The sequence below is a fragment of the Nerophis lumbriciformis genome, linkage group LG23, assembly GCF_033978685.3.
Source record: "Nerophis lumbriciformis linkage group LG23, RoL_Nlum_v2.1, whole genome shotgun sequence".
Lineage (NCBI taxonomy): Eukaryota > Metazoa > Chordata > Actinopteri > Syngnathiformes > Syngnathidae > Nerophis > Nerophis lumbriciformis.
The window spans coordinates 7,165,001-7,176,815 of NC_084570.2; the positions used below are offsets into that span (position 1 = coordinate 7,165,001).

The following is an 11,815-nucleotide window of genomic DNA, read 5'->3' on the forward strand; positions in this document are numbered from 1 at the left end:
CTCTTGTTTTTATGCATATTTGAAATAAAAATATATCAATCAATCAATCAATAGATTAAAACAAAAAATATATATTTTTCTTCTTCTTTTTCCATTTTTACACATCCCTTAAAGATGTAAATTGATTTAAGTGGACCCCGACTTAAACAAGTTGAAAAACGTATTCGGGTGTTACCATTTAGTGGTCAATTGTACGGAATATGTACTGAACTGTGCCATCTACTAATACAAGTTTCAACCAATCAATCAATCAGTTCAGGGAGCCAGTAGGGCAGCACGTTGCTGACCCCCGCCCTATGTTTACCTTTTTTTTCTTACCTTTCTACGGGGCGCCGCCCTTATGGCGACCCATTAGTCTTCCTGTCCTACTGCATGCCTGCTCTTGGACGGGTTTGCATTGAAAACAATAAAGTTCCATCCATTTATAGGCTGAGGAGTCTGATTCAAACCATAATGAATAATTTGTAACGTAGCATAACAAGTCTTTGTCGCCAGCACAAACCAAATGTCAGCAGCACCCGTTGGATGATCATCAAACCAAAATTGACCTTTTCATTCACAGGTCATGACGGCCTATTCTACATTCTGCCGCTTAGAGCAGGGGTGTCAAACATATGGCCCGTGGGCCGAATTAGGCCCGCGACTGGGTTTTATCTGGCCCGCGGCCCACGTGATACGTTTAAAAATGAGCTGATTTTTTTTTAATGGAAGAAACTGCTGTTCTAAATGTGTCCACTGGATGTCACAATAGCAATTACGAACAATGGGAGACCGGGCTTCCACCGCTCCCAGTCTGTGGAACGCTCTCCCTGACCACCTGAGGGCACCACAGACTGTGGATTCTTTTAAAAAAGGCTTAAAAACCCTTCTTTAAAAAAAAACAAAACCTTTATATATATATATATATATATATATATATATATATATATATATATATATATATATATATATATATGCATACTAGTTTTAGCTATTTGGCTGTTCTATTTTTTTATTTTTTTTGTATTAAGTTTTTATTTTTATTTTATTTATTTTTTAATACACTGTAGCACTTTGAGGTTGTTTACTCAATGTAAAGTGTTTTTTACAAATAAAATCTATTATTATTATTTTCTTTTTATTTTCTTGCCCTGATGTGGGATCTGAGCCGAGGATGTCGTTGTGGCTTGTGCAGCCCTTTGAGACACTCGTGATTTAGGGCTAAATTGAATTGAATTGAATTGAATTATATATATATAGCGCTTTTCTCTAGTGACTCAAAGCGCTTTTACATAGTGAAACCCAATAGTAGTAGTCATAGTAGTAGTAGTAGTCATAGTAGTAGTAGTAGTAGTAGTAGAAGTCAAAGTGGTAGTAGTAATAGTAAAAGTAATAGTAGTAGTCATAGTAGTAGTCAAAATAGTAGTAGTCGATAATAGTGCTACTGGTCAAAGTAGTACTAGTACTAGTAAAAGTAATTGTAGTACAAGTAGTAGTAGTACAAGTAATGGTAGTAGTCAAAGTAGTAGTTGTAGTAGTACTAGTATAAGTAGTAAAAGTCAAAGTAGTAGTACTAGTAAAAGTAATAGTAGTAGTAGTCATAGTAGTAGTAGTAGTAATAATAGTAAAAGTAATAGTAGTAGCAGTTATAGTAGTAGTAGTCATAGTAGTAGTAGTAGTAGTAGTCAAAGTGGTAGTAAACTAGTAAAAGTAATAGTAGTAGTCATAGTAGTAGTCAAAATAGTAGTAGTCAAAGTAATAATACTACTGGTCAAAGTAGTAGTAGTACTAGTAAAAGTAATAGTAGTACAAGTAGTAGTAATACAAGTAATAGTAGTAGTCAAAATAGTAGTTGTACTAGTACTAGTATAAGTAGTAATAGTCAAAGTAGTAGTACTAGTAAAAGCAATAGTAGTAGCAGTCATAGTTGTAGTAATAATAGTAAAAGTAATAGTAGTAGTCATAGTAGTAGTCAAAATAGTAGTAGTCGAAGTAATAGTACTACTGGTAAAAGTAGTAGTCAAAATAGTAGTAGTCGAAGTAATAGTACTACTGGTCAAAGTGGTAGTAGTACTAGTAAAAGTAATAGTAGTACAAGTAGTAGTAGTACAAGTAATAGTAGTAGTCAAAGTAGTAGTTGTAGTAGTACTAGTATAAGTAGTAGTAGTACTAGTAAAAATAATAGTAGTAGTAGTCATAGTAGAAGTATTAGTAGTAGTCAAAGTGGTAGTAATAATAGTAAAAGTAATAGTAGTCAAAATAGTAGTAGTCGAAGTAATAGTACTACTGGTCAAAGTAGTAGTAGTACTAGTAAAAGTAATAGTAGTACAAGTAGTAGTAGTAGTAGTAGTAGTTGTTGTAGTAGTTGTAGTAGTAGTACTATTGAAACAACCTGAAGTTGTCTTTATTTTGAAGTTATCATGCCATGATTTTACCAGTCCGGCCCACATGGTAATATATCTTCCTCTATGTGGCCCCCCGAGCTAAAATGAGTGTGACACCACTGGCTTAGAGAGGTCATCTCATCTTAATGTTTCTGACATGCTTGCCACACTTTTTCTTGGTTGTTTCAGGAAAGAAAGAAAAAAAGCAGCGGTGTCTTCGATTGTCAGAAGCAGCGAGCATCCCCTCTAGACGATGACGTAATCTTTCCCTCTCTCCCGGTCCTGAGCCGAGCATTGGAGGTGAGGATGGCGAGATATAGCCATGCATTACGTAACGGCGAGGCCACACACACACGCACGCACGCACGCACGCACACACACACACACACACACACACATTTTTGAGACCTCCGAAAAATGGCTACCTCTTGTAGATATATAAAGATTTGTATTTACAACATTAATAATATATACAAACTATGTAAATATAAAAAAGCTTCTTGTGAAAACATTAGTTGGAATTTCACAAGAAAAAGGTCACAATTTCATAAGAAAAACTTAGAATTTTGGCAGTATTATAATAAAAGTTGTAATTATGTCAAAATGTTACACAAGAAACGGAACATTTGTGCAATATTATGATAAAAGTTGGAATTGTCGCAATTTTACAAGAAAAGCTTAAAATGGTGGCAATTTTATGAAAGGAGTCGTAATTTTACTCGACAAAAGTCACAATTTTATAAGAAAACATTGGCAATATTGTAGTAATAAATCGGAATTTTACTTGGCAAAATGATGACCAAAGTCATAATTTTACTCAAAAAATGTCGCCGTTTTACAAGAACAACAAAAAAATTGGCAATGTGGTGATAAAAGTCAGAATTTGAGATGACAAATGTCGCCACTTTGCATAAAAAAGTAATAATTTTACATAAAAAAAATAATAATTTTACGAAAAAATATTGCAATATTGCAGAAACAGAAAGAATATGATAAATTGTTCCCAATTGTATAAGAAAAAAGTCGACACATTGTGACAAAAAGGCTGCTTTTAGTTGGTTTTTTTCTGAATTTTTTGTTTGTAATTGGTTTTTAATCTTCATTATTTACTTCAAGTTATTACAGTATGTCTGCATACACATATTTATTTATTTTGATTAATTTTGGCCAAAGAGGACGCATTTCAATTTGTTACGCATACTTGTTATTTCATATGTTGACCAGAGGGGGAGCACTTTTAAATCCGACCAATTTGTAAAAATCCTTCCTTTTTGGGACCACTCTCATTTTGATAGATTTCACCACCAGGGGTGCAAATGAGACATTCTCTACTAAATGCAATGGTTTTCCGTATTGGGACCGTGATTTATGTCCTAACTTGTTCACCGCTCCTCATATGGAAGGTACTTTTCCTTGTTGATGTCTCAAGAAGGACAGAAATACAAGAACACACACACACACACACACCCACATACATGTCTTGGCTACCTTGTGTGGACCCACGTTTGGTTAGTAAGTTGTGAGGGCCCCCCTTTCCACTATAGCTAGAATGATGAAAAATATATATATCTAGCACTAGATGGGAGTAGAGAGTTGCAACTTCACTTCAGAATGCAAAACACACAAAGTAAAAAAAAAAAAATTTTACTTCTGTAGTTGTCAGGACCAGGCAAAATGTCTTTACAAGTCAAAAGGTCCTCACACAAAGGGTGGTTTGTCAAGTGTATGTCCACACAAGGATGGTGAGACAAGTGCACACACACATGCACACACACACACACACACACACACACACACACACACACACACACACACACACACACACGGAATCAGACCGATGGTTCGGAATACAAATTAAAGTCCAGAGGAGGAAAATGAGCAAATAAAACATCCCTCGGTTGAACCGCCACTGTGTATACCTTGACCGTATTACACCACGATTCTCAGCCAAAAGCGGGAAAAAGGCCGCGCTGGCGCCCGCCAACACAAGCTCCTTACTTCTTACTCTCGTCTTTTTGCACCCCCCGCTGTAAATCTTTCAGCTTCTTATTGGATGCTATAAGCTCATGGTCACATTGCAGATGTCCAAAAGGCACACACACACAAATAGGCCGAAACCTCCGCCGGAGACCGCAAACTACAAGCAATTTGTAAATACGATGCTCAACAATTGTCCGATTGTGACAATTGTCACTCACTCTCTCTGATGCCGAGAGGCTCGTCCACGCCTTTGTCTCCTCCAGGCTAGACTACTGCAACGCATTTCTTGTCGGGATCTCCAGCAAGAACATCCAGAAGCTGCAATACATACAGAATAGTGCTGCTAGGATCCTGATGAGAGTGCGGAAATACGACCATATCACACCAACTCTCAAATCCCTTCACTGGCTTCCTGTTCCACTCAGGATTGAATTCAAAGTCTCCCTACTAACCCACCAGTGCCTCCATGGAAATGCCCCCCTCTACCTCAAAAGACCTGCTCACCCCCAAATCCTCCACTCGACACCTCCGCTCCAGACAGCCTGACTTCCTCCAACCTCAGAGGACAAAGCTTCGAACAAAGGGAGACCAGCGAGTGGTTAAAGCGGCGGGGAAAATTACAAGGACGATACTCCCAGAGATGAGTGCCATGTACACAACTCGCTGCTTAAAGCGAGTACACAACATCCTTAAGGACAGATACCACCCAGCACATGGCCTCTTCAACCTGCTACCCTCTGGAAGAAGGTATAGGTCGATTCGCGCCAGAACCACCAGAATGTCTCACAGTCTGTATCTCCAGGCTGTGAGACTGCTAAATGAACAGCCTGCCCCTTTGCTGCCCCGGACCATCTTATTACCTCACTCTTCACCACCTCAATAATTGTGCTCTGGACATTGCATTGCTGCAACATCAACGTAACACCCATCAGACATCTGACTGTTCCCACCCCCACGCTCCTCTATTCGCAATCTTCTTGACAAATGCTAAATTGTAAACTACGCACTTCAATGCAGTTTCTATGCCCCTAGAAAAAGCTCAAACAAAATCTCGTTGACATGTATGACTTAAGTGTTATTATGACAATGACAATAAAGGAATTGATTGATTTCTGCTCTGCCACTCCCAGTCTGTGGAACGCTCTCCCTGACCACCTGAGGGCACCACAGACTGTGGATGCTTTTAAAAAAGGCTTAAAAAACCCTTCTTTTGAAAAAAAAAACTTTTTTTTAGATACATGCATACTAGTTATAGCTATTTGGCTGTTCTAGTTTTTATTTTTATTTATTTTTTATTATCTTTTTATTTTTATTTTTTTTAATACACTGTAGCATTTTGAGGTTGTTTACTCAATGTAAAGTGCGTTTTACTAGGGATGTCCGATAATGGCTTTTTTGCCGATATCAGATATTCCGATATTGTCCAACTCTTAATTACCGATACCGATATCAACCGATACCGATATACACAGTCGTGGCATTAACACATTATTATGCCTAATTTGGACAACCAGGTATGGTGAAGATAAGGTCCTTTTTTTTAAAAAAAGTATAAAATAAAATAAGATAAATAAATTTAAAAAAAATGTATTGAATAAAAAAGAAAGAAAAACAATATAAAAACAGTTACTTAGAAACTAGTAATTAATGAAAATGAGTAAAAATTAACTGTTAAAGGTTAGTACTATTAGTGGACCAGCAGCACGCACAATCATGTGTGCTTACGGACTGTATCCCTTGCAGACTGTATTGATATATATTGATATATAATGTAGGAACCAGAATATTAATAACAGAAAGAAACAACCTTTTTGTGTGAATGAGTGCGAATGAGTGTAAATGGGGGAGGGATGTTTTTTGGGTTGGTGCACTAATTGTAAGTGTGTTTTTTATGTTGATTTAATAAAAAAAATAAAATAAAATAAAATTAAAAAAAACGATACCGATAATAAAAAAAACCATACCGATAATTTCCGATGTTACATTCTAAATCATTTATCGGCCGATAATATTGGTGTATCTTGTGTTTTTTATGTTGATTTAATAATAAGAAAATAAAAATAAAAAAAACAAAAAAAACAACCGATACTGATAAAAAAAACAAAACAATACCGATAATTTCCGATATTACATTTTAAAGCATTTATCGGCTACTTTTTACAAATAAAATCTATTATTATTATTATTATTATTATCCTATATGACGCGGCACGCCTCATGAGGGGATGACGTAATCGTTTCTGAAAACCATAAAGAGTGGAGAGAGCACCCCACTCTTCTCCAACTTACATCATCACAACCGTGACCACTACGACATCACACGTGCAGACCCTGGAAACACACCTGCTGCAGGTTGACAGGAAATCGTAGGAAAGGTGCACAAATTGGCGGATTTTGTTTTGTTTTTTTAATGTAACTGCAAACTTTGATTTGAACATATACCACCAATAATTTGCACGTGCAAATATATTTTTAAATGGCCATGCCGTGCAGCACACTCTGCATCTGAAGGATGCTTTGTGCCTCCTGAAAAGTGCGTGTGATAGTAAGCGAGGGGCTTGGACCGTGCCTGCATGCATGCGCGTCTGGTGCGCGGCTCTTCTTTTTTTCTTTTTTTTTTTTGCCAACCTCCTTGCAGACAAAAAACGCCACCTAAAACCACCAACATTCCATCACACTCACGCACGTCACCAAAGCAATTGAATTTGATGCAAGTTAATGATGATGATGATGATGATGTTGCTCGTGCACACCTGACAGTGGAGGGAAGAAAAAAAAAAAAAAAAAAAAAAAAGCAGTCATGAACGCGCAGCAGGGCGCAGCAGCGCACTTCATAGTGCGAAATGTGCGTTGCATGCAGGACTGCCTTTCTATTAAATAACGTTGAGGGGGTGGAAACAAATAAAGGTATTTTATTTCCCTGGAGAAAAGAAGTGGCTATTGTTCCATTGGCGCAGGACCACAAAGCCTACCTTTGCTCTCCTGTCCTTCATCTTGAGGCTCCTCCGCGTTGGACTCCAAGGCCGGCTTTGTTCCGTCCATTTTTATGCGGCTTTATGGTCTCTTTTCCAGCGGCACTGGGGAAGCTTCCAGTAGAACGATGGTGGGATCTGCTGGTGGGGACTTGATGCTTGTGCGCGCTCCCTCTCTCTCTCTCTCTCTCTCTCTCTCTCTCTCTCTCTCTCTCTCTCTCTCTCTCTCTCTCTCTCTCTCTCATGCACACCCTCCCTCCTCCCGCCTCATGCGCGCTCCTTACCTCTTAAAGCGTGTGCACGGACAGCCCCCGTGCACATTAAGAAAACCTCCCCCCCCCCGGCTTGCAAACGCTCTGTCAGGCTATGGAGTGATGACTCGCAAATGGTGTTGCGTTGCTATGGTTACCAGGTTTTCCTCCCAATTCATGAAATGCCCATTTTTCCACCTTCTTGTGGAGGACACGCAAGAGCTGTAGATATATGCAAACTCACGGGTAGCCACGCGTGCACTAACGCACACACGCACACGCGCACACACGCACACACACACATATTTCTTGTATTTCCTACCTTCTTGAGACCTCCAAAAAATGCCTACGTCTTTGGGACCACCCTATCCAGATATATAAAGATTTGTATTTATAACATTAATACTATATATAACATACTATACTAATATAAAAAAAGCTTGTTGTGAAAAAATGAGTTGGAATTTCACAAGAAAAAAGGTCGAAAAACGTAGAATTTTGGCAGCGTTATAATAGAAGTCGTCATTTTACTCAACGCAAGTCAAAATTTTGCAAGGAAAAACTGAACATTTGTGCAATCTTATGATAAAAGTTGGAATTTTACTCAAAAACAGTCGCAGTTTTCCTAGACCTTATTAGGGACAAGCTTGACATCACCCCAAGCGATACGAGTAACACAACTTAGACAGAGCTGACCGCTGAAGCCCCCCTCGACCCTCATTCCTTGTGTTTATTCACTTTTAATTTATATTTTTTTGCACATCTTATGTAGTATTTATTTATTTATTTACCTTATTTATTTTTTGTTTATCTTTAATATATTTGTTGGATTAAATCTAAGTTTGCATATATTCATGTGTGTCTATATTTGTTGTGGGCACTAGGTGACAATTACCTTGGGAATTAAAGTGGGTGGGTATTGTAAGGGGTGGGGTTTACTATGTTACATATTGTAAAATGTGCAGATACCTCAACTTGCTGTTGCCATGATCCATCATACTGTACTGTCTGCAAAATTCAATAAAAATATTTGGAAAAAAACCCCCAAAAAAACAGTCGCAGTTTTACAAGAACAGCTTAACAATTTTTCGATTAAATTACGACTTTTTTCATAATTTAATCGACAAATGTCACAATTTTTCTGAATTTTTTGTTTGTAATTGGTTTTAAACTTCATTATTTACTTCAAGTTATTACAGCATGTCTCTATATACATATTTATTTATTTGTTTCATTTAATTTTGGCCAAAGGGGGCGCATTTCAATTTCTTACACACACTTGTTATTTCATATGTTGACCAGAGGGAGGGCACTTTTTAATGGGACCAATTTGAAGAATCCTTCCTTTTTGGAAACACCCTCATTTTGATAGATTTCACCATGCAAATGAGACATTCTCTATTAGATGCAATGGTTTTCCGTATTGGGACCATGATTTATTTCCTAACTTGTTCACACCTCCTCATATGGAAGGTACTTTTCCTTGTTGATGTCTCAAGAAGGGTAGAAATACAAGAACACACACACGCACTCGCACACACACACAGCATCACCGCCCCCTCTCCATCTGGTAAGTTGAGACTGAAAATCAGGGAGGGAAGACAGAAGCAAATCTTGTGCTTTGAGAGTATAAAGTGGGGCAAAGTTTCATCCAAACAACATCTCTTTTTAACTGATGTGTGGAAGTTATCTGCATGTGAGCAGGGGTGTCCAAAGTGCGGCCCGGGCGCTATTTGTGTCCCGCAACGTGTTTTTTAGAGACCTGTGATACATTTTAAAGACAAAAAAGCAACATTGGGAGAAGTTGCATGTGAATGCCAAACCTAATTGCTAACATTAGCATGGTAAGAGTTAGAATGTGCCAAGTCATAAGACTACAAAGCGTACGCATGTAAAATTAGCAACAAAAAAAAACATTTTTCTACTGTGCTAAAATTAGCATGCTAGCAATTAGCACATGTCAAGTACCAAGTTATATGACTCTGCAAGCGTTTGGCTGCAAAATTGGCTAAAAAAAGTTAGCACACTGATGTTGGCATGCTAGCATGCTAACGTTAACATGCTAACAGTTAGCATGCGTCAAGTACCAAGTTATATGTCTCTAAGGTGTTCAGCTGCAAAATTGTCTAAAAAAAAGTTACCATACCAGCATTTTAACAGTTAGCATGCGTCAAATAGCAAGTTATATGAGTCTGAGTTGTTCGGCTGCAAAATTGGCTAAAAAAGTTAGCATACCGGCATGCTAAATTTAGCATCCGTCATGTACCAAGTTATATGAGTCTAAGGTTTTCGGCTGCAAAATTGGCTAAAAAAGTTAGCATACCAGCTTGTGAACAGTTAGCATGCATCAAGTACCAAGTTATATGAGTCTGAGGTGTTCGGCTGCAAAATTGGCTAAAAAAGTTAGCTAAAGAAGTTAGCATATCAGCATGCGTCAAGTACCAAGTTATATGAGTCTAAGGCTGAAAAATTGGCAGAACAAAAGTTTGCATACCTATCATGCGAACAGTTAGCATGCGTCAAGTACCAAGTTATATGAGTCTGAGGTGTTCGGCTGCAAAATTGGCTAAAAAAGTTAGCATACCAGCTTGCGAACAGTTAGCATGCATCAAGTACCAAGTTATATGAGTCTGAGGTGTTTGGCTGCAAAATTGGCTAAAAAAGTTAGCTAAAGAAGTTAGCATATCAGCATGCATCAAGTACCAAGTTATATGAGTCTAAGGCTGAAAAATTGGCAGAACAAAAGTTTGCATACCTAGCATATGAACAGTTAGCATGCGTCAAGTACCAAGTTATATGAGTCTGAGGTGTTCGGCTGCAAAATTGGCTAAAAAAGTTAGCATACCAGCTTGCGAACAGTTAGCATGCATCAAGTACCAAGTTATATGAGTCTGAGGTGTTCGGCTGCAAAATTGGCTAAAAAAGTTAGCTAAAGAAGTTAGCATATCAGCATGCGTCAAGTACCAAGTTATATGAGTCTAAGGTGTTTGGCTGCAAAATTGGCTAAAAAAAGTTAGCATACCAGCATGCGAACAGTTAGCATCCGTCAAGCACCAAGTTATATGAGTCTGAGGTGTTCGGCTGCAAAATTGCCTAAAAAAGTTAGCATACCAGCATGCTAACAGTTAGCATCCGTCAAGTACTATCAACGTTTATTGATAATTGGCCCTCTTTCTGGGGCAAACCAGGCTTGCTGATGAGGGACGGCCTTCACCCTAACCAGGAAGGCGCCATCATCCTGTCTAAGAACATAGACTACTGTTTAAGTCACATTTGACTAACTACACTAGAGCAAGCCCGGTCACAGGCAATTACAGAGCCTGCTAGTCCGGGTGAGGAGTCAGTTAAGCTAGAACTAGCCAGCACCAGGCTGGATAATTCCTGTACGCATAGCAATTTTCTTAGAATAACACACAACTCACATAATGTGTTTTCTGTTGTGAATGTGTCCGGGGTAGATATGCATTCTACTGAGGTGGCAAATCATGATGCGTTCAGTCGATCGCAGCATCAAGCAAACAATCTGAAAATTCCCGTCGTATCAATTCCTAGATATGGTCGAAACTATTTAAAGTGCACTACGTATAATAAACGCAACATTATTAATATTTCTACTACGGATAATTTAAACAAAAACTCGTCAAAACAGCCCAATACTTATAATATGGGCTTTTTAAACATAAGATCATTGTCTCCCAAAACTTTATTAGTTAATGAGGTCATTAGAGACAACAATCTTAACGTCATTGGTCTTAGCGAAACCTGGCTCAAACCAGACGATTTTTTTGCGCTAAATGAGGCATCTCCTCCTAACTATACGAATGCGCATATTGCCCGTCCCCTTAAAAGGGGTGGGGGGGTCGCACTAATATACAATGAAAACTTTAACCTTACCCCTAACCTAAATAATAAATACAAATCGTTTGAGGTGCTTACTATGAGGTCTGTCGCACCGCTGCCTCTCGATATGGCGGTTATCTACCGCCCCCCAGGGCCCTACTCGGACTTTATTAATGAATTCTCAGAGTTCGTTGCTGATCTAGTGACGCACGCAGACAATATAATCATAATGGGGGACTTTAATATCCATATGAATACCCCATCGGACCCTCAGTGTGTGGCGCTCCAGACTATAATTGATAGCTGTGGTCTTACACAAATAATAAATGAACCTACGCATCGCAACGGCAATACGATAGATCTAGTGCTGGTCAGGGGTGTCACCACCTCCAAAGTTATGGTACTCCCG

General features: G+C 38.4%; 1 protein-coding gene across 1 annotated transcript in view; it reads right to left on the minus strand.

Moving 5' to 3' along the window:
• Positions 1-7,520, minus strand: part of LOC133622459 (neuronal membrane glycoprotein M6-b-like) — a 77,259-nt gene extending 69,739 nt beyond the window's left edge. Inside the window, exon 1 of the mRNA XM_061985232.1 lies at positions 7,316-7,520. Coding sequence (XP_061841216.1) covers positions 7,316-7,385 — 70 coding nt within the window. The 5' untranslated portion in view covers positions 7,386-7,520. The remainder of the gene's footprint in view (positions 1-7,315) is intronic.
• Positions 7,521-11,815: the final 4,295 nt, after the last annotated feature.